The following is a 24,627-nucleotide window of genomic DNA, read 5'->3' as shown; positions in this document are numbered from 1 at the left end:
TTTGCGTTTGCCACTTGATAGTGCGGTTGGTAACATTTACCAATTACCGTAATAATATGGTTATTAGTACGGTAGTTTAAGATATACTTTCGGAATGTTTTAAAAATAAAAATGAAGCACTGTTTTCTAAGCAGTGCCTGAGGGGGATGGTGAAACAGCTTCTATTTGCTCATACATAGCATCTATTTCAGATTTGTAGGCATTTTCAATTTGCTTTCGACGTGTTTTAAATGTTGGCGTCAACAAGTTATTTTCAACGCTGAATAACTCGCTTGAAACATGAATCTTCTTCACCTATGAGTACAAATATAACAATTTGCTTCATTAGAAATACAACGTAATGTTCAAATTAGAATAGAATTTGAAGCAGTCCTACATTTTCACTAGTCGCACAGAGAAACGGCTGGTACAATGAAAATAAGGTATATATTTAATATGTTAATTATGCTTATAACTGTACATTACAACTAATAATAAGCCTTTTGATTAGATATTGAATGTGTTACCTGTTCAAACCCCTTCAGGTCTCCATTTTTGGCCACTTGGTTCATGTCTTGAAATATCATTTCACAGATTTCCTGTAAAAAGACATTGTTGTTTTTCTTATAACATTTAGAGTCAGATAGCGACAAAAACAAACGATGATTTTACCGATATTTGACAACTTTACTCAAAACTGTATGAAATGTAACCAGGCATACCGATATCGTAAAATTGAGAACAAATTTTTGTTTTTTTTTTAATGGTTGCAAACACACTGCACGACCTATTAAAATTATCAGCCTTGCTTTTTCAGAGTTTCGAGAATGTAAACTCTAAAGATTACTAACCTTGTTTTTGCATAGGTCTTGGAATGTCATGTCTAAAGATTTAGATTTTGCGTACTTCATCAACTCTTCTTCATCAGGAATCACAATCCCTACAACACATGACTGAACAAAAGAAACATAAGTACAGTATAGTACAGTGAACACACAAGTCTGTTATGTTTGATGATATAGGCCTACAAACATTTTATAATTTCCTCTTATAGACCCTTAAAGACCAAAACAAATGTGTTATCTTTTTCCTAAACAGTATGACTTCTTTTGTTTCTGAACCTAACCCCTCTCTTCCCTCATATATGCATATTTACGAGACAACTGTACCTTAAGGCTATACCCAAAGACGAATGCCTGAGCAACATATAACGACTTGATGTACACATTCTCAATCTTTTCTGGTGCAATATATTCTCCTTGTGATAACTTGAAGATGTGTTTCTTACGATCAACAATTTTCAGCTGTCCAGTCTAAATTGATGACAACAAAAAATAGTCAAGTTTTTCAGTTCTAAAGTTTACTTGAAATAATTTCATTTGGATCCTAGTATTATAGAAGAGCGTTTTTCTTTTTTTTTATACAATAGATCGAAAGTAAGGTCAACGTCACCAGACTGTAACCAAGATCAAAAGCCTACTTGACAAAGCAAACTGATTGTTTGCGAAACGTTGTTGTAAGTTTCCATTTTAGTACATTCGATGTATTGGATCAACAAAAAAGAAAAATTCTCTTCTAAAGTGTATTTATATGAGCGATACGGTAGTGTTTAGAAGTACAGCCTTACCGATAACCATTCTCCAATATCACCAGTATGGAGCCATCCGTCTGCGTCGATTGTTTCCTTAGTTTTCGCTTCATTCTTCAGGTAACCCTTACTAACAATTGGTCCTTTTACACAAACCTATCAAAACACAAGTTATACAAATGTTTGTACAATAAACATTTGAGCATTCATATGGATTAGTTCAACCATGTATCTGAAAGTACAGAACATTCGCTTTCCGGGTCGAAACTCATAAATTCAGTACGATATTTTTGTAACAACCAACACATGGGACTATGAAATCAATTAACACAACTCCACATGATCAATCTAATTATACCTCTCCCTTGTCTTCACTGGAAAGATATCCCATTTCTTCCACGTCTACTAACTTAATCATACATCCAGGTAAGACAGTACCAACGTGACCACATGTCATATCTCCAGGGTATGTGAAAGTACATCCAGCCGAGCACTCCGTTTGACCATAACCCTCAAATACCTGTATCAAGAATAATCGGTCAACATTCATTATAAGGTGATGAATTTCATGTGAAGACCTCTAACACCGTTAACTGCCGCCCCGTTGCCCAACACTTTTAGAAACACCTCTGCGTGTATAACTCGGAGACAAACTATCATCCACTATCTATCTCAGTAAATGATATATATCTGTAATTTCCTAACGTCATTCACCAACCAATCTCTCCTTCCTCTTCTTATCCCTTCACTAATTCCACACTCCTGCACGACCTTCTAGTTGGTTTTTTATCATCACTCTTACAGTATCAATGAAGAGTGTAATTTCACCTGGTATTTTTAATTGTGACATACCCAACATCCCATTGCTGATCTGAAGAAGAGCATGGTCTCCGCAGACAGTGGAGCGGCTCCTGTAATCATCATTAGAAGTTCACCTCCAAGCATAGTCTACCGTAGAGAAAATGATCGTTGTTAAAGTAAATGTATGCCGCAATCGAATCTCACAAACGTGTTTCAAATGTGCAAATAGTTACCTGAATCTTCTTGAAGACGATCTTATCCCAAATTGTGTCAAAGCGAATTTCTCCTCTGAAATGGAAATTGTAGATAATGATATCAGTATTAGTTTCAGCAACATGTTTGTTTCAAATTTTAATTGAAAAATATTATTATTATCATCATTTGTCATGTATTACCTTTCCATTGCTTTCCTTTTTGAATTCAGTGCCATGTTGAACAAAGTTCTTTTCAGCCATCCTGCAGAACTAACTTGTCCTATTACCTACAAGTACACATGCACATATTAATATATTTGAAATAGTTTAATATGATTACAAGATGCAGCCAGCGTAGTATCATTACCTTATTTGTAAAATGCTCTTACATACCCGATCATAAATTCGATTAAGTACACGGGGCACTGCTGGGAAACTATGTGGTTTCAATGCCTGAATGTCATCAGTTAGTAGTTTCGGGTCACCCTGGAAGAATCCAACTTTAGCTCCATGCATGAAAACGATGCCCTAATAAACGATATTAAATTACGTATGAATATAGAAAAAACAATCAGTGCAGCTACTTTTTTAATGATTGTTGTAAGATAGTCATTGTTCTGTAGATTAGTCGATATCAGTACAAACATGTTATTTCTAGCATGGCGGTAAATCCAAAGCAATTGTAGGCCTACAGCATTGCTTTGGTAGATCTTACCTGCATTGCTCTCTCAAATACATGGGCAAGAGGAAGGTATGATATATGCCTGTAGTTAGAATCCACGTCAAAACATTCCTGAAATAAACATACATTTGTATTTACTTATAGGAGTTCTATCTATATTATAGGTTTTATTTTTAAGTCATATATAAAGAAACAGGCAATCATGTAGCTTACGTTAAGTCTTTGTGTTAGATTATAGAAAAAACTAAATACAAATAGACCTATATTAAATAATACAAAATATTTTCTAATTATCAACAATTTTATATATATAATGCGGTATAGAATTAGGCCTACCTTAGTGTGCGTAAACACAGACGCAATATCGGCAACCATGTTAGCATGTGTAAGAATGACACCTTTTGGCAAGCCTGAAACAAAAAATTGTTTACTAAATAACATTTTCATTTATCTCCTTATTGGTCAATTGTATATTTTGTTGTATAATATACAACAAAATATACATAATGATACAGAAAATATTGAAAATAATATTTCCAATATCTTCTATTGTCAAAATGTTCAAATAAATTGTGGCAAATTAAATACCTTCTGTGCTTTTTAAATATAATTTTTGCATGATACTTCATTTTAAAACGTTATAATTTATCCAGACTCTTTCTCAGCTCTAAGTTGAAATTACACAAAAAAAACTTATTTAAATCGTATGTTTCTATTTGGTCATTTTAATTTTGACATGGTGTAGCATTTAGTTCGTACCTGTTGTACCACTTGTGTAACACACTGTAAATACATCTTCAGGAGACGGCAACTTAAAATGAAACATACAGTATGCATATTGTAAGTCTACTACAAGAGATATTTATAAATATGTTATCAAAATGATATTGCAATCTGTACATGAACATCCTTATTTCCTTCGTTGTTTTATCTGTTCTTATTTAAATATACATTTATCGCCAAAATAAAAACTTATCTTGAATTTGCAGGAAGTAATACACATTGATACTGTATAAACGAGAACACCAAATTGAGGAATTAAAATCAATCGTTATTTTACAAGTAGTACATAGAGTAGATATTATGGTTATATTTTGTATTAACTAACTATTAATTAGTTAACTACCATTGCAAGTTTAGCATCCCCCTTGTTTTACTTCAATAGAATACCACATCGACATGCTTATTCCATTGTGTTATGGTAGCTATTTAATTACCTGTTCTTCTTTCTTGTTTTCCTGACCAAGTTTAAGCATTTCCTCAAATGTCAACACTTCTATTCCTTTACTGCTGCATGCTTCTTTTACTTCTTCACTCACTTCTCCAACCATTAATACAAAGACTTTCAACGTTGACATTTCATCCGATTTCTCAAGAAGTTTTTGTATTTTGTCGATAGTGTCCAAAAACACCACAGGAATCTCGGCTAAGTAATACATTAATTAAAATAAGTGCTCAATACAAAGATAATGGATAACTAGAACTTTATTAGGAAGGGCTTATTTGCCATTAGATGCTGATGAAGAATATGGTGGCGATGTTGTTGGTAACGATGGAGACGATCAGAGGGACGGCTATGGTGCTTGGTTCCAAATAGGGACGCAGTGCAAGGACGTGTGAGCGCAACGCAAGCGAGTTCGAATAATCAATTGATTTTGATTGGTCAAATTGCTTGTGTTGTGGCTTACGTGCTGCATCATAGTGGGAACCAAGCTTTAATTGCTTTGCGCTTAGTCCCTGTGCTGCGTTCAAGTGGGAACCAAGCTTTACTTGCGTTGCGCTTAGTCCCTGTGCTGCGTTCAAGTGGGAACCAAGCTTTACTTGCGTTGCGCTTAGTCCCTGTGCTGCGTTCAAGTGGGAACCAAGCTTTACTTGCGTTGCGCTTAGTCCCTGTGCTGCGTTCAAGTGGGAACCAAGCTTTACTTGCGTTGCGCTTAGTCCCTGTGCTGCGTTCAAGTGGGAACCAAGCTTTAATTGCTTTGCGCTTAGTCCCTGTGCTGCGTTCAAGTGGGAACCAAGCTTTACTTGCGTTGCGCTTAGTCCCTGTGCTGCGTTCAAGTGGGAACCAAGCTTTACTTGCGTTGCGCTTAGTCCCTGTGCTGCGTTCAAGTGGGAACCAAGCTTTACTTGCGTTGCGCTTAGTCCCTGTGCTGCGTTCAAGTGGGAACCAAGCTTTACTTGCGTTGCGCTTAGTCCCTGTGCTGCGTTCAAGTGGGAACCAAGCTTTACTTGCGTTGCGCTTAGTCCCTGTGCTGCGTTCAAGTGGGAACCAAGCTTTAATTGCTTTGCGCTTAGTCCCTGTGCTGCGTTCAAGTGGGAACCAAGCTTTACTTGCGTTGCGCTTAGTCCCTGTGCTGCGTTCAAGTGGGAACCAAGCTTTAATTGCGTTGCGCTTAGTCCCTGTGCTGCGTTCAAGTGGGAACCAAGCTTTACTTGCGTTGCGCTTAGTCCCTGTGCTGCGTTCAAGTGGGAACCAAGCTTTACTTGCGTTGCGCTTAGTCCCTGTGCTGCGTTCAAGTGGGAACCAAGCTTTACTTGCGTTGCGCTTAGTCCCTGTGCTGCGTTCAAGTGGGAACCAAGCTTTACTTGCGTTGCGCTTAGTCCCTGTGCTGCGTTCAAGTGGGAACCAAGCTTTACTTGCGTTGCGCTTAGTCCCTGTGCTGCGTTCAAGTGGGAACCAAGCTTTAATTGCTTTGCGCTTAGTCCCTGTGCTGCGTTCAAGTGGGAACCAAGCTTTACTTGCGTTGCGCTTAGTCCCTGTGCTGCGTTCAAGTGGGAACCAAGCTTTAATTGCTTTGCGCTTAGTCCCTGTGCTGCGTTCAAGTGGGAACCAAGCTTTACTTGCGTTGCGCTTAGTCCCTGTGCTGCGTTCAAGTGGGAACCAAGCTTTACTTGCGTTGCGCTTAGTCCCTGTGCTGCGTTCAAGTGGGAACCAAGCTTTACTTGCGTTGCGCTTAGTCCCTGTGCTGCGTTCAAGTGGGAACCAAGCTTTACTTGCGTTGCGCTTAGTCCCTGTGCTGCGTTCAAGTGGGAACCAAGCTTTACTTGCGTTGCGCTTAGTCCCTGTGCTGCGTTCAAGTGGGAACCAAGCTTTAATTGCTTTGCGCTTAGTCCCTGTGCTGCGTTCAAGTGGGAACCAAGCTTTACTTGCGTTGCGCTTAGTCCCTGTGCTGCGTTCAAGTGGGAACCAAGCTTTACTTGCGTTGCGCTTAGTCCCTGTGCTGCGTTCAAGTGGGAACCAAGCTTTACTTGCGTTGCGCTTAGTCCCTGTGCTGCGTTCAAGTGGGAACCAAGCTTTACTTGCGTTGCGCTTAGTCCCTGTGCTGCGTTCAAGTGGGAACCAAGCTTTAATTGCGTTGCGCTTAGTCCCTGTGCTGCGTTCAAGTGGGAACCAAGCTTTACTTGCGTTGCGCTTAGTCCCTGTGCTGCGTTCAAGTGGGAACCAAGCTTTAATTGCGTTGCGCTTAGTCCCTGTGCTGCGTTCAAGTGGGAACCAAGCTTTACTTGCGTTGCGCTTAGTCCCTGTGCTGCGTTCAAGTGGGAACCAAGCTTTACTTGCGTTGCGCTTAGTCCCTGTGCTGCGTTCAAGTGGGAACCAAGCTTTAATTGCTTTGCGCTTAGTCCCTGTGCTGCGTTCAAGTGGGAACCAAGCTTTAATTGCGTTGCGCTTAGTCCCTGTGCTGCGTTCAAGTGGGAACCAAGCTTTAGGACAACCTACCTTCATTAATAATATGAACACAAGCGTCGGTGCCCAAAGTATCGTAAAGTGGAACAGTTACCATGTTGAACCTAAAGCATGCCTGCTCAGCAATCACCCACTAAAATAAAACAAATAATGAGTTTCCCATATTACTTTATATTCTTTATATTTGCTATTTTGGTTTATACATTCATCATGATATCATTCTAATTAGAATTTCGTTAGGATTTAATTAATAATAACCATTCTAACTGAACATTTTTATTTAGGATACTGTATAGTGGAACGTAGGCAGTGTGGACAGCGATGGAAACAAAATTATGCTAGGTGGCAGCACAACATTATGGTAGATTATGCTATGCCCATTTATGGACAAAATGGCAGAAAACAATGTATCATAGGGCGGTATATGTTTTTGTTTTATGTACCACAAAAGTGAAAAGCCAAAAAAAAAAGGTTTTTGGCCAAATTATACCAGATTCGGTTAAAATTATGCTAGATTTTTTCGAAAATATGCTAAAAAAAAGGCTAGATCGTGGTAAATATGCTTCAGAATTGAGTTTTGAAATTATGCCAGATTATGTTAGATTTTTCTAAAAATTAAGCCTAGCATAAATGCCAGATGGGTCAAAATTATACCAGATAGCATAATTATGCTAAATTTGGCCACTATGAACGTAGGCGATAACTTCCGCTTGGGGGCTCTCGTGGGTTTAAATATCACAATAACTTCCTCTCAACAGATTAACAGAAACAATAAGAAATACTTCAAACCATGGAGCTATACAATTATAGCTTTATGTTCAAACTAGAAAATTGAATAATCAAATTAGAACTGTATTGCATTGCTACATGTTGTGTTTGGAAATTTATGAATTGTAAAGTAAAAATGCCTATTGCTTAGGGTAGGCCTACAGTGTTAATTTGTTAATTGGACTTCACTTTTATTCATGAAACATCTTTAGTGAAACATTCTATTGCTCTGGCATTGTGTTCATAAAACTTAAAATTCATTATCGGATTAATTGTGAAGTAATCCGTCATATAATATTCGAAAAAATTGTTTCACCTCTGGTCTGTTGTTGGAGTAAAGTCCAATGTAAGTGTTTTGTCCAGGTGAAAATCCCTTTTCAACCATTGCTGAGCCAATACTGTATGCACGATCCAGTACCTACGTATTCACAAATAATTGGGTTTATAAGTGAAACAATTACCGATGCATATTCTGGTACAATAATAAGATTTGAAACCAAGAATATTTGAATGAAACACGTTACCCAGCCCAACTGGTAATATTCAGCAATATACAAATCTGATGGATATTTACTATTTTACTATTGAATTCGAGGCTTTTTGCAAAAAGTAAAATTCATCTTCAATTCTTTACAGTGGAACACGATAAAGCTTGGTTCCCACTAGGACGCAACGCAAGGACGCAGACGCAACAGCAAGTGAGCGATACATCGAATAATTCATCGCTTGTAATTGGTCAAATCCCTTACGTTGCGTTAGGTCGTTGTGTTGCTTCTCTAGTGGGAACCACGCATTAAGGTGCATTTAAAGATAAAACACAGCAATAAAGTACTATAAACAGACATTGTGTGGTTAAAAAAAAATGTATTATACTATATTATACTAGGTATATGTTCAGATAAAATGATCATTAATAAATAGGAATGTGATAGCCTTGCTAGACACTTACTTCTTGATAAGATAGCCATTGATAGGGTTGATCTGGTCCTGGACGCCAGCCAAGACATTCACCAGTTTCTGCAAAACACAACATTATGTAAAATGATTTTTAGTGGTAAGTTGCTTTTAGTAATCTTAATGTATGTCATTTTGTACGACCTTATTGAGACCATACATTTATGTAGGCCTATATGCCTATCATTGAGAGAAAATTGGGATTATTTTTCGATCGGATCTCAACACTTATATACGTTGAAGTGTATATACCAACCAGAACACGCAAAACTTCACAGAAGCGACATTTCAGTAGTTGAATGATTTTACATTGTATAAACGTTGAATACAATCACCTAAACCTAACAGTTCAGTAAACATATATAATAAAATCAATTCAAATGATTCATTATTGTAATTAGTACAAAAGGAAACAAAGCTCCATGCTATCTGGTCATAATAGAAATGAAAGTATAGTTTTCTCAATTTCTAAAACAATACTAAACTGACCATGAAAATAATCGTCTCCTTTCTGTATATTTTGAATGAACCCTATACGCCAAATTGTATTAAGTTTAGGCATTGTTATTGTATGAGTATTTAAATCTACTATCTCTTCACACACTCTTGAGCTCGCCCTTGAATGATGTTTAAAACAAACTGATACAATTTACTAAAGATTCCACAATACAATGTCAGAATCCCCGGTGATCCTCGTCACCTACTCGTAGCAGACCATTGAAAGCAATAACAGATTCAAAGTTTAAAATTCAAAGTATTTGCAATTATAATCCGCAAGCTTAAACTTCCATCAACTTTATAACGATTTAAGTTATATTTGTATAAGACGATGGTTTTAGTGTTTATTTTCTATGTGCAATTTTAAATTTACTGTTTTATTGTCCGCTATGTTATTGTAACTTACACATTTAGCCGTTGGCTGATACGAACATTTACAATTGGTACAATATTATAATTGATGATCTTTTGAAATATGCTCCACTTCAACAATAGTACTCGTCACAATAGTATTAGAAATCCAATTAGAAGATTTATTTTTACATAATACAAAAGTAAGGCATGGAGGAGTTGGTTTACTAGAGTGTATGGCCTTATTAAACCCCCACAAGAAATTACAACTGAGAGAAGAGTATGAACTGTAAACTCTTTTTTAAACACATATTTTAGGAATCGTTTATGGACCCGCTGCTGGACAGAATTTTTATTCCGTAGTTTGTTTCCGGACGGTAGCGAAGAATACGGTAATTTAACAGAGCGTGAGGTGTGGACGGAATATTCTGGTCGTCACTCGGCGTCAAGTACGGTTACTTACCCGTCACTCGGCGTCAAGTACGGTTACTTACCCGTCACTCGGCGTCAAGTACGGTTACTTACCCGTCACTCGGCGTCAAGTACGGTTACTTACCCGTCACTCGGCGTCAAGTACGGTTACTTACCCGTCACTCGGCGTCAAGTACGGTTACTTACCCGTCACTCGGCGTCAAGTACGGTTACTTACCCGTTTCGCGGCTTCCACGTACCAATGCCGCAAACATTGTCTTGGTATCTTCATAGATGTATTGCGTTAGATCTGGGGTACCGTTATCTTTGACTTTAGTAAAATATGATATGTGAATGCGTTCTTCGCCCTAAATTTACGGTGAAAAATCAAAGAAACTATTTCAGAAATATTTAAAGATTTAAAAGAAGAGGACGGAGTGAAGATAATACAATTGAAGTATATTCATAGGAATCACTTTTATATCGGTGGCACACATTGATCAGTTAATGGTGCATCCATTTTACAAACAAAATAATACAAATAACATAAACTACAAAGTTCTAAATACTAACACATAACATCAAAACAATATGTAAACTAATTCAATCTAATATATGCAAATACATAATACTTAAACTGTAAAATATGTATAAACCAACCAAAAAAAATCATTGTGTGACGAAGACTCAGTTGATGATAAATTATGATAAAGATGATACCTGATAAAAATAAGACTCGACATATTTGATAATAACACTAATGGCACACGTTATATTTAGGCCTACTTACGGGAAGCACAATGGATTGCCTACGAAGACTGCCAGGGGAAGTAAAACGTTTCAAAACAACATAAATCGTGGTACCAATAGCAATGGTTGCTGCTCCAAATAATACCAGCTTATTATAGGTAAACGTGTTCTCATCAAAACCAACTTCATTGTCAATTGGCAACGCTAGAAAATATACATAAAACAAATTAAGCATTGTACTTTACTTATCGAAGAATGAATAAAAAAACAGTATATTCGAGTTTTATTTTAGTGAAGATTCTGTATGGTATAACATTTACCAATGCAATGTTCAAAACTTGGGAATTCCCCAAAATAATACAATTATTTCAAATGCCATAGTTCATCTTTGGAAGAATGTGAACAAATGTAGTTTCTACACTTAATCAAACTAGTTTGACAAAAAAAAGTGTGATGTGCAAAAATATGGTAGTGATATGACATCATCATGTCCATATATGGGCACATTAAATTTGTTGTCATATACAGTTTGATAGTGTAGACAGAGCTTAAGGAATGATTACTACTACTACTACCGGGATGAGCCAAACCCTCACAGTCTTATCACGGGAAGTTAACAACTCCCTGGTCTAATCCAGGTTCGGCGCTCCACCAGTATGGATCCGCCCATATTTGCTTGAGTAGATACTTGGCATACCAATGCTTATGTTATGCTTAATCGATCATATCATATATTGTAATGCTTCATTAAATAATAAATGTAAAATCATGGCCTACCGTGAGCAAAAGTTATAAATACCACAAAAACTGCACCAACCCCGAACATGGTGGAATATTAATGTGTAATTGCGTTCAGACAACGAGCATCCTTCCCTTCTGCAACGTAGGAGGCATCAAAGTGCTATTTTGAATGACAATAAGCTAAGCATCGGTTAACAATGATAAATTGTAGAACCATATAAGTAGAGATAATGCCTTAAACTCACTCATCCGAACTATTTAACAAAACAACATTTCAATGAGGGCGGGTGTTTTTTTTTTCTTTGTATTTTTTTCAGTGTAACAATAATTGTGTTGCTAGCCCGCGTATTCGCTCTATGCTTGGTTCCCACAGAGACGCAACACAACGACGTAACGCAACGTAAAACTTGGTTCCCACTCGAGACGCAAGACAACGACATAACGCAACGTAAAGCTTGGTTCACACAGAGACGCAACACAACGACGTAACGCAACGTAAAGCTTGGTTCCCACTAGAGACGCAACACAACGACGTAACGCAACGTAAAGCTTGGTTCCCACTAGAGACGCAACACAACGACGTAACGCAACGTAAAGCTTGGTTCCCACTAGAGACGCAACACAACGACGTAACGCAACGTAAAGCTTGGTTCCAACTAGAGACGCAACACAACGACGTAACGCAACGTAAAGCTTGGTTCCCACTAGAGACGCAACACAACGACGTAACGCAACGTAAAGCTTGGTTCCCACTAGAGACGTAACACAACGACGTAACGCAACGTAAAGCTTGGTTCCCACTAGAGACGCAACACAACGACGTAACGCAACGTAAAGCTTGGTTCCCACTAGAGACGCAACACAACGACGTAACGCAACGTAAAGCTTGGTTCTCACTAGAGACGTAACACAACGACGTAACGCAACGTAAAGCTTGGTTCCCACTAGAGACGCAACACAACGACGTAACTTCTTCATCTTCTTCAATTTTAAGGAGCAAACTTCATAGTTGAAGGCTACTGCTCCACTAAGGGTCCCATTGTGACATCGGCAGCCAACTACGGCGCCAATTCGTCTGTCCACGACAGTGTGTGTGTATGAATGAACTAGTACACCGGGGTAACCCCCTACTCGTCTCGAAAGATGTACTAGGTTCTTTAAAGTGCACATGAGCCAGATGTACACTGGACCTACGGTTTATAGTCCTTATCCGAGAAGACTTGTTCTACCACCAGAACCATGGAGCGAGTGAGCCTCGAACCCTTGCCAATGTTATGGCTATGGATTTCGGTTCCACTGTCTTAACCGCTCGGCCACACTCAAACGCAACGTAAAGCTTGGTTCCCACTAGAGACGCAACACAACGACGTAACGCAACGTAGTCTTGTCTAGGTCGTTGCATTGCGTCCTAGTTGGAACCAAGCTTAAACATAAACTATATATATAATAATATATTGTTTATAGTTATACTTTTATTTTAGTCAAGTAATCGTGTTTACTTTAGCAGTCAAATTCACTTTTAGTTTGTTACGTTATTATATTGTCTGTTGGTCAAATAAATAAATAAATGAAATATAAGATTGTTAAAATTGCATTATTGTATGCGCAACCAGGAGTTAATCTGGGCCGCGGTTGATAAATAAAGTTAAAGTTAATCTTCTACACAATCACCGTCAATGACGAATCACCTTCGTTACATTTATCCTTATAATACCATATATATCATATATAAAGAGCTAACTACTAGTTATTATGAAACTCATGTACGTATTTGTGTATCGCCTCATCATCATCCGCTGTCACACTATCACTATCGCTAAACACTATCATTACAAACGTCACGAGGTTGCTGTCAAACCATTTCTAGGTTGTATGTATAAATGTAACTTAGACCATGGAAGTATCCCATCATGCTTAGACAATGTAAAATGAATAATTGTTCACGTCACTCTTCGACTATCTAACATTCATTTATTTCATTTTCGGTTCTTTAATCTAATCTATACCTATACTGATAACATACAACATAAGCAACATGCAAACGAAAATAATAGTTTATATAATGTTGTGATTAAGGCACTTGGTTAGAATATCATTTAACAAATAAAGTACTGTTGCTTATTCTATATATCTCTGTTTCAGTTCATAAAACAATTATTTAAAACTTGTGCGTTTTTTTTAGAAATTGACCAGTTGACCCAGAGTCCTGGTCAGCAAACTAACACCCTGAGTTATTGTATAGTTGTGCGTTCGATAGTGTTAAATATTTACAATACACATACACAGTAAAAATATAATTTATCGATGATGATAATGCACATACCAAATATGGTATCAATAACGTTTTTAATACGTAAATCAAAATACACAAGACAAATAGAATATTTTCTATAATAATTCAACCTAGAGCAGTTTACTCTACAGTTTTTATAGTATGAAGTACAGTACTGTACTTAATGGCAGTAGATGAATGTTTAATAAGTATATTTATACAAAATACACTTAGTATAAATAGTTTATAAAAATAGTATATAAAAGGATTTAGCTTGTCTTTAGTTTAGAAAAAAAAAAATTTATCCGCTGGTTGTTTTGCAATATCTACTGCTATGATTTTTAATATAAATTCTGAGTAGATTGTAACACTCCATAAAATGTGGAGGGTACATAAATAGAAATGGTCTAACATGATTGGCTTCAGTAAAGTTAAATTTGTCACCCTGAAGTATATATCCTAACCATATCTATTATTCAATACATACGATTGTGTTGACATTCTTACCAACTATGGCAAGGTAAAATAAGCACCCTGAAGTATATATCCTAACCATATCTATTATTCAATACATACGATTGTGTTGACATTCTTACCAACTATGGCAAGGTAAAATAAGCACCCTGAAGTATATATCCTAACCATATCTATTATTCAATACATACGATTGTGTTGACATTCTTACCAACTATGGCAAGGTAAAATAAGCCAAAGAACTAGTACTGAAACGCATCTTAACTGTTTCTTAATTTTTTATATTGAAAATATATATTTTTATTTTGTAAAGGCATGATTTTGGTAAAAATAAATCTCCAATTTCATGGCATAAATAAATATTCTATAAAATGTGAATAAGACCATGTACACACATTGAATGGAATATAGTCAACTGTCTTAATACCGGACACCTTTGGGTTGACCAAATATGTCTGGTTTAAAGTGTTCTTAATGGCAAAAATGAATTTGGGACTGTTTGAACCTTAAGAACATTGGGAGAATTTCTGGTTTTCAGAGAGATCGGTATTGGGAGAGTTGACTGTATTTATTATTTTACCTAAATATCCACATTAATTGGAAATTTAATCTGGTCATGTACACAAATTTGTTCTCATTTTCATGATTAGTGGAAGTTACAACTAAGAGAGAAGATAAACAAAGGTCCTCAAGATACCAATCTACTATAATAAAATACATAGGTTGTTAAGGCTCTATTTGCTCATACATAGCATCTATTTCAGTTTTGTAGGCATTTTCAATTTGCTTTCGACGTGTTTTAAATGTTGGCGTCAACAAGTTATTTTCAATGCTGAATAACTCGCTTGAAACATGAATCTTCTTCACCTATGAGTACAAAATATAATGTTACACAAATGCCATTTGTAGGTGATGAATACAATTTTATTTTTAGAGAAAATTACAAACTTTGAAATATTACAATTTGTTTTATTGTCTTTTGCTTCATCATACAATATTTGTAAATCTTTTATATGCAACTTCGTATTTTCTCACTTTAAAATCTATTTTGTTCGTTTTGAATGGAAATAAAATAAATCTGCACTCATTGAGGTTGACATTTATGATACTGCTTTCTATTTTATAACAATTATTACTGAGAGATCAGCCATTATATTCCAAAAGTAACCAGATATTACTTTTGGTTTAAAAAATAAGAAATGTGAAGAAAAATGTTTGTTACCTGTTCAAAGCCTTTTAAATTACATTCTTTAGCTACCTTGACCATGTCTTCAAAAAGCTTGTCATAAATTGTCTACAAAAACAGGATTACTACCATTCAACCATTTAACAAAACTATGACACAACTAGCATATTTGTATTAAACTAATAAATGCATTACAATATGTTACTAAAGAAAAGACTGTCAGGTTTTCAAGAAAAATAATTTCAAAATATATGAGCAATTCGATAATTTATCTAAAGGTTTATAATTAATTACCAACCTTGTTTTTACATAGTTCTTGGAATGTCATGTCTAAAGATTTAGATTTTGCGTACTTCATCAACTCTTCTTCATCAGGAATCACAATCCCTACAAGGTTCGACTATAATGAAGAAATAATAAAGAGTACAGTATTCTAATTTCTACTATACAAAATACTGTACATGCTTTTTTCCTTGCCTAACAGAAGTGGAGTGACTTGTTTGGGGTTTTTCTAGTTTGAATGCAAGCAGGGGAGGATCCCCTTTTTGACAGAAAATATGAAATTATAAACTCATATTGGATATCTGCATTTTTAACAAACTATTACTATTATATTATATGTTAGCACTCCCCTGTAAGGTTTCAGTTAAATTGTTAAGGACTAAATTACATTTAACTTCAAACAACATGAATCAGACAACTGTACCTTAAGGCTATACCCAAAGACGAATGCCTGAGCAACATATAGCGACTTGATGTACACATTCTCAATCTTTTCTGGTGCAATATATTCTCCTTGTGATAACTTAAAGATGTGTTTCTTACGATCAACAATCTTCAGCTGTCCAGTCTAAAACAAACAAATCCATTAGATAAATTTCTAATATAATAATAATGTTAGAGTACTCAATCAACACTGAGTTCATCTTCAAACAACAGGTGTGGACATGTGTTTAATATTGCGAATAGTAATATTATTATTTATTTATTTATTATTATTTATACATATTTTGTGTATAATACCTGCCATAACACATACTTACTGGTAACCACTCCCCAATGTCTCCAGTGTGAAGCCATCCATTTTCATCAAATGTTTCTTTAGTTTTCTCTTCATTTTTCAGATAACCTTTGCTAAGAATTGGCCCTTTTACACAAACCTGAATTGAATAATACATTCTTTTAATTAAAACTTAAATTATTGTCCTTTGAATTGTAAAAATCAAACCAAAAGTGTTAATAATTTAGGATTGGTAAGGCATACTTACTTCCCCTTTATCATCACTTGCAAAGTATTCCATTTCAGGTACATCAACCAACTTAATCATACAAGATGGAATTACAGTTCCAACATGTCCAAAAGATACATCTCCTGGATAGGTGAATGTACAGGCAGCTGTGCATTCTGTCTGACCATAGCCTTCAAATACCTATAACAACAAATCAATTCCAATCAATCAATCATTACATCTATTAGGTAGGTACATGTAAAAACAACAGTAGATTCTGTCTGACCGTAGCTCAACAAATCATTCCATTCCACCATCCAACAGCAAGCACACAACTTGAAGGATGGGAATCCAATGTTTTCTAAACCAAGTACCTCATGAGGCTTACATGGTGACACTGTATTGGCAGTCAGAAAATACTGGAACCATGTCTGACAGGATGTGAACACAGAACTTTGGGATTGGTAAGCGTGTCAATGATCGATGCCACTAGATTACTTTGTTGACATTACTTAAATGTTTGTAAAGTTAATTTTGATGACATTGGGTAAGCATATCAATCAAGCAAAAATGCCACTACATTATTTTAGGTAAGACATTACTTAAAGTAAAGTTAATTGTGATGACCTTACCCAGCATCCCATGGCTGACCTGAAGAAAATCATTTTTTCAGGAGATAAAGGAGCAGCTGCAGCAATCATCATTCTAAGTTGTCCACCTAACATTAACTACAAACAAAAAACAACAAAGAGTTATATTTGTGGTAATTCAAGTCTGCCGTCATCTCTGAATGTCAGAAACTTTCAAATGATGTATCAACATTTAGCAACTTAACAAACAATTCAAAAGTTTACCTGAATCTTCTTGAACACTAGTTTATCCCAAATTGTGTCAAAGCAGATTTCTCCCCTAAATTTTAGATTTCAAAAGTTGATCAGACATACTGAATTGATAGTAGCAAACTATTTAATATTGTTTTTAAGCTATCCTTGGCCTAAATAAATTAAGTTTCAAATGAGTGCGTTTCATGAATTTTGAATTGAGTGAACAATTACTATTTGTAAGTTTTTACCTTTCAAGTGCCTTCCTCTTAGAATTCAATGCCATATAAAACATTTTCTTTTTTAACCATGAAGCAGAATTAACTTGCCCCATCACCTAAACAAAATCATTATTGCAGTTAATGCCTCATTGACACCTGAATCAGAAATATCACTCATAATTCCTATTTAAACACATAATACAATATGTTCTATTTAAAGAGCAACGTATATAGGTGTGTATATAAATCCAAGTTAGTGGGTGGATTTCAATGGCGATACAAATAAAATAAGCTAAACAAAAATTGAAAACAGTTCCAATCTTTCTTTAAATAGAGTTACTTAGCGAAAAACATAAACACAAAATTTTTAAAAAAATGTTTAGGAAACTTGAGTAATCTTCTTTTGAAGATGAACAATTACTATTTGTTAATCCTGTGCTATACCTTATCATAAATCCTATTGAGAACTCGAGGTACCGAAGGAAAACTAGCTGGTTTTAGAGCTTGTATGTCATCAGTTAAAAGTTTTGGATTTCCCTGAAAAATTCCAACACGACCTCCATGGATGAATGCTAATCCCTGCAACATACAACAAGGATAAAAAACAGTACTTTCAAAGTTAAATATTTTGTAATCGCATTACATTTTTGGAATTTTGTTTATATATAATTTGAAAATATTTGATTTGATTGAATTTCCCCCTAAGCAGTTGGTTTCTTTTTAAAATATGAACAATGGCTTTGGGAAGTTACAAAAAATATCAAACATTGTCCTCTGGCAGTGTTTATTCAAATAATAATAGAAATAAGTTTATTTATTCACAGAAACTTAGTTCAACCATATGTTGTTTGTAAGTAAGTTAAGCTTAAAAGAAAACAAGAGAAAGAATAAAATGTTATTCTTAAATTAAAAAATAACAATCTATAAAAAATAGAATAACAACATAATGAAACTAAACAATTAAGTACATTACAATATATATATAAATCCAAAGGCAAATTACTGAAAAAATGACAATGCTGTGGGTATCAGTGGCTGGATCTCAATGGAGATACAAAAAAAAAAGCAAAAAGCTAAATCAAAACGATAAAGTAAAACAGCCAGAAAAGTTAGCAGAGCTTTCGGGCAACACTAGCCCTTCATCAGTGCAAGTGATATATATATGAATATTAAAACTGTTTATTATTAATTTACTACAGTATATAAATATATAGGTTACTGTACTCACATGCATAGCTCTTTCAAACATATGCGCAAGTGGAAGGTACGATATGTGGCTGTAGCTTGGATCCACTGAAAAACAGTCCTAAAAAACAATTTTGTTAGAGAAAATAAACAAAAAATTAATTCATATTAAGTAAACAGAAAAATGCCAACTTTAACTGTTAAATAATATTGAATATATTCATTATTATTTATATTTGTATGTTTGAGCAAGTTATTTTAAACAAACCTTTGTGTACTTATAGACACCAGCAATATCAGCTATCAGATTAGAATGGGTCAGAATAACACCTTTAGGCAAACCTTCAAATACAAAGCAATAACAAAAATCAATATAGTGAAAAGTATTTTGTGAAATTAGTAATAAAATACTGTGGAAATTACAGACAATAACAAAAGCTGAACTCTAACAAAATAACATTCTTTACTTCACAATACTTAGATCTTACCAGTTGTTCCACTTGTATAACAGACAGAAAAGACGTCATCAGGTTTTGGTAACTTAAAAGATAAAAAAAGATAAAATATTGCTACTAACCAAATATCGATTCAAACAACAGAAAAAACAAATTGGTATAAATAATATTTCATAAATGACATTCAAAATGGAAGACAAAAAGAGGATTTGTTACCTGTTCTTCTTTCTTGTTTTCCTGACCAAGTTTGAGCATTTCCTCAAATGTCAACACTTCTATTCCTTTACTACTGCAAGCTTCTTTTACTTCTTCACTCACTTCTCCAACCATTAATACAAACACTTTCAACATTGACATTTCATCTGACCTCTTCAGCAATTTGTTTAGTTTGTCAACAGTGTCAAGAAAGACCAATGGTATATTTGCTGTGAAGATATTAATTTGATGATTATCATAGTTACCAACATTCAGTCTGGTGGTATTGAATGGAACCACTATGCGTGCAGAGTGGTGGTAGTCATCAATATTTAGTCTTAAGCTCTGTCTACATTATCAAAAAAAGTGTGATATTGCCAAATATGGTAGTGATCATCATGTGCATTTATGTGTACATCACATTTTTTTGTCACATTAAGTTTGATAGTGTAGACAAGGCTTTAGAGGTCTGCCGATGACGGTCACAGCAATAAGCAAATGGAACGACCATGGGTGCAGATACTGGTGGGTGATGATATTTTATGATGATTATGAACACAACAATATGTTGAGAATACCTTGATTAATAATATGAACACAAGCATCATCTCCCAATGTGTCATAAAGTGGTACTGTTATCATGTTGAACTTAATACAAGAATGCTCTGCAATTACCCACTGAAAAAAATGTGTAATATTAATAATTATTATGAATTGTCCCTCAAAAATATAAAAAATAAAGTATGCGTAATTTTGCAGTTTTAATAATGTTATTCACCTACATAGAAAAAAAACAAAAATAATGAGTTCACTTATAAAAAGACAAAATAAACAGTTAAATTTAACCCAAAATTGACTATTTTTTTTCTTACAATTACACTTTTTTCAGAGCCAAAAATTATTTTACAACAATGCATTACAGTATAATACTAATAATTCCAACTAAAAATAGTATGCTTTTTGCCGTCTTTTAGGCTCATAGCTTAAAGTATCTAGAACAACTTCCTTTATCAAATTCTTACACACAGAAAATAGGTCTTTATGAATAACTATTATAGAAATCAAGTCAAGGTCACAATACAACAATAGCAAAGTACACCTTATTATTACATTTTTTTAAAGCATCATTATTTTGTTAAGTTTAAATAATTTGGTACTAAAACATTAACAAACTTTAAATTTGTTAGAGGGTTTCTTTACCTCTGGTCTGTTATTGGCGTAAATACCAATGTAAGTATTTTGTCCAGGTGAAAATCCTTTCACAACCATTGCTGAGCCAATTGCATATGCACGATCCAGTACCTGTAACAAACGCCGACATTAAACACATTTTTTTTTCATACATATCAAACTCTCCAATTACATGATAGACAACTACTGTATTTCTTGCTCTGAAGTCTCATTTGAACGTTAGGGAGTAGTGTAGAAAGAGTTGTAAATGTGGCACTAGGTCAGGATTGAACTCTAGACCCTGTAATTTGGAAGGCAAGAATGTTAACCACCAAGCTACAGCTCTTTTTTTATTATATCGCGTACAATTTTTTTTTTGGTGTACACATTTATTCTTAGATTTAAATCGTTTCCCGACCTACTTAATATGAGTTATATTGAACTAGCAGCCTGCTAACTCTTGAATTGCCAAAATGATTCATCTAGGCTTAACAGAACATTGTTATACAAGGTCATTAGAACTAAACAGTAAAGTATACATACCTCTTGGTATGTAAGCCATTGGAATGGCTCTTCAGGTGCTGGCCGCCAGCCAAGACATGGTCCATTCTCTATTATATGGAAACAATAGGATTAAGTTATGTTATGCTGTAAAACCATCAACAACTGTATAATAGTACAATGATATTTGAGTAAAGATAGATTCACAATCTTGTAAAGAGCGGCAAATTCAACAAAGAAAATGTGATAAACACATAACATTTTCAAATCTAATTGATGTTTTCAAAACTAAAGCTCTGTCTACACTATCAAATTAGTTTGACAAAAAAAGTGTGATGTGTCCAAATATGGTAGTGATATGACATCATCATTGTGTCACTATACTATATGGACACATCATATTTTCTGTCACATTAATGTAGACAGAGCTTTTTTTTAAAACACATTCAAACTTGCAATAATTTTATTGATTTTGTTTTGTGACAAAATAAAATGAATTTAATTTAAAGTGATATTGCAAGGACTTACTACTCTGTTCATTTCCACGAATCATAGCTTCATACATGGTTCTGGCATCTTCATAAGTATACTCAATTAAGTCTGGTGTGCCATCCTCATTGATATTTGTCAATGGAGAAATGTGAATTCGTTCATCACCCTACGAAAAAAGAAGTTTCTTTTTACTATTATGTGGATTCATAAATAAATATTAATACTCAAACCATGGAGCTAATTATAGCTCGATGCTCAAACTTGCTTGTTATTGTTAATTGTTGCAATGGTTTTTAATTCTATTAAAGAGGGCCCCTGAATAATAATAACCCACTGGGCTAAACTGGAAGGTTTACCCTCTTTAAAGATGGTTGAAATAAAATTTAAAAAATAAAACCAGCTAGCCCAATGTATTCTATATTTGTACCAAACCACAAAAGAAAAGTTTGAAATACTTACTGGTAATATTACAGATTGTTTGATAGCTTTAGGAGAAGAAGGGCTAGTTTTCTTGACAACCAAATAGATCACAGTGCCAATTGCAATGGTTGCTGCACCATAAATAAGTAGTTGATAATCTATTTCATCATCCATGATTACTAATTGGTCATCAGATACACGACGTACAGGTAATGCTGCAATGAACAATATAACAACACACGTATCCATAAACTGACAGAGAGTAGGCATACAGTTGGTTAATAAAAAGACACATCTTATTTCATAAAGGATAACAGGTTTTTTTTATTCAAAATGGTTAAATTGCCTTAAAAATATTCCGATTTCAAATTGGCGGTTGAAAGTCACATAAATACACAACAATTAGCCCGTAACTAGGTTTTTTATAGCTAGAAAAATATTATTTATCTGATATACATTATATATCTTGTTTGATAAATACTACAACAATTTAAATATTTTATATAAAAACTTGACTTAGGGCCAGTCCTTCCTAGCCTAGAATAGGTAAGTGGATAGTAAGTTTTAGGATAACATAATAAGTGTATAAACTATAGGCCTAAATGATAATACGTAGAATAAAGTGTTTAGAATTATATATATATTATATTCACATTTAAATAAAGTAATTATGTACTGTTAACATGGTCCTAATATAATCTTATTCTTAAACTATGTTTACAAATTGCCATTTTGAAGGCACACATCTTCTCATACATAGAAGACCTATTGTAAAATAAAAACAATTTATTATTAAAAATAAATATTCATCGATAAATTAATGATCTACCTGGTAAAATAAATAACCTAGATCCTAATATCCGCACTTTATCATTTTTATCGCGAACAAAATTAAATCAATGCGACCGATTTCAAACGTAGACTGATAACATCGTAAACCACAGTGAGTATGGCGGGGTTTCCCCTTCTATATGAGCTAGAGTTTAGAGTGCGACCGCGGGGCTTCCCCTTTTTATATGCCTACACGTTCCGTGCATGTTATTTTGTGTTTCGCCATGGTTTCGCAAAGGCGTTGGGGCGAATTTGTAATGGGGAGACTTTAAATGGGGAGACTTTAAATGGGGCGACTTCGTGAGGTGGGCGACTTGACTAGCAATGCATCTAGGCCTAGGCCTAGGCTAGCTAGGGAGGGCATAGTCTGAGGAATTATTAACATGCAGTAGGCATGGCCTGGATGGGCTAGTCCCTGTCCGCGTCTGCTACTTAGTAGTAGTAGGCCTATGCTTAAGCCTAATAATCTAGGTAGTAGGCCTACACTAAACACGCCTTAATAAATATATAGCCTATCCCGGCCCCTCCCAGCTTATTCCCAAAATGAAAGCGCTTCAAATGTACCTTTCCTTTCCGATGTTTTTACACGTGGCACGTAGGCCTACCCTCGCACCCAGAACAAATAAACACGCTGTCTGAAAGTGTGTGAGCAGCTGCAAATGCATCAGGAAGTTCCCACTCTCTGCGCATGCTCCTATCCTAATCTGCTGACCTGGATCATCCATGTCACTTTCACGTCGTGAAAAATTAAAGTTTTCCCATTTTTTTTCGCAATTTATACTGTAGTAGTTGACGCTTCTCATGATTTCCGAGCACTTTTACGGTCCTGGGCCGACTATGCCAAAAGTATAAAAAATAATGCTGAAATGGTTTGATAAACTATCCTACTTGATCATTTGTGTGTTTTTTTTCTGTACACCACCAAGACGATAATACTAATAGCTAAAAAGAAATGTTCGCTAGCTGCTAGTTTTATTTGTAAACACAAGCAAAATCGCAGTTTGAAAAATTGTATCCGTAACTTTATACATAAAAAAACTTGTATTGCTCGTGGTTGCAAACTAGTTGGTTAGTATAGACTTAAAGCAAAACGTTGTAATTACCGTTTGCCAACAGCATCCGTTCATTCCCAACATTCCAAGTAAAATAACTCATTACTTACTAGCTATAGATTATATTTAATTGTATTATTGTTCTAAGTTAACTTATTTACAGGAACACTTTCTTCAGTAGAAGGATAAATAGAAACCCGGGCACATCATGGCCTAGCTTATATACTTACCATAAACGAAAGAAAACAGCGACGTTAAGACAATAGCAAACATTGTGATTGTAGTTAACTTATCTTTAAACGTACCTAGTCGGAGTCTTGGTATATCACTGTAAATAATACATCTGAATGACAATGGATTTAATCTTTTTAAACGGTCATGTGATCGTAATTTCTTGTACTTCTTGGATCCCCTTTCAAATAGTTTAAAATGAGGGCGCATCGGTGACATTTTTAGAATGTTTGTTTCATTTATTTATTTTCCACACATTGAACAAAAAAGAACAGATATTTATACTTTAGAAAGAAAGAAGAAGACAATGTGTGAAAGGAGATCAAAATAAGTAAAAATTACTTTAATTAAGCATAATGTTATTGAAACAGCCATGGGCCGGCCTCCTCCGGGTCCCACAACTATGATCACATGACCCCTTGCCAATTAGTGATGGGGGGCTCGCCGCATATTGTGATGAGCCCTCCGTCACAATTTTAACTTACAGTAA

The 24,627-nt window shown here is 35.0% G+C and overlaps 1 protein-coding gene across 3 annotated transcripts; it reads right to left on the bottom strand.

The window, feature by feature from the left end:
• Positions 1–103: 103 nt before the first annotated feature.
• LOC144844365 (long-chain-fatty-acid--CoA ligase 1-like) lies at positions 104–24,194 on the bottom strand. Of its 3 annotated transcripts, none has more exons than XM_078701244.1 (20): positions 24,137–24,194; positions 22,063–22,238; positions 21,640–21,769; positions 21,154–21,221; positions 20,641–20,742; positions 20,019–20,118; positions 19,462–19,670; positions 4,004–4,055; positions 3,581–3,654; positions 3,278–3,355; positions 2,956–3,090; positions 2,764–2,849; positions 2,602–2,656; positions 2,420–2,515; positions 1,926–2,087; positions 1,607–1,723; positions 1,149–1,292; positions 831–932; positions 507–578; positions 104–294 (listed from the first exon to the last, which is right to left on the bottom strand). In XM_078701244.1, the coding sequence occupies exons 1-20, from the start codon at positions 24,177–24,179 to the stop codon at positions 127–129; spliced, it is 2,169 nt and encodes a 722-aa protein (XP_078557370.1). In that variant the 5' UTR covers positions 24,180–24,194; the 3' UTR covers positions 104–126. The 3 variants fall into 3 exon arrangements, with proteins under 3 accessions (XP_078557370.1, XP_078557371.1, XP_078557372.1); XM_078701245.1 differs by lacking the exons at positions 19,462–19,670; positions 20,019–20,118; positions 20,641–20,742; ... (2 more) ...; positions 22,063–22,238; positions 24,137–24,194 and adding exons at positions 4,462–4,670; positions 6,963–7,062; positions 8,014–8,115; ... (2 more) ...; positions 10,702–10,865; positions 11,439–11,560; XM_078701246.1 differs by lacking the exons at positions 104–294; positions 507–578; positions 831–932; ... (8 more) ...; positions 3,581–3,654; positions 4,004–4,055 and adding exons at positions 13,730–15,015; positions 15,371–15,442; positions 15,633–15,734; ... (8 more) ...; positions 19,059–19,132; positions 19,279–19,330.
• Positions 24,195–24,627: the final 433 nt, after the last annotated feature.

This window comes from Antedon bifida, chromosome 6 (genome assembly GCF_963402885.1).
Source record: "Antedon bifida chromosome 6, ecAntBifi1.1, whole genome shotgun sequence".
In the NCBI taxonomy this organism is placed as follows: domain Eukaryota; kingdom Metazoa; phylum Echinodermata; class Crinoidea; order Comatulida; family Antedonidae; genus Antedon; species Antedon bifida.
Note: the sequence above shows the minus strand (reverse complement) of the source record. Positions and strands in the feature narration are given on the sequence as shown.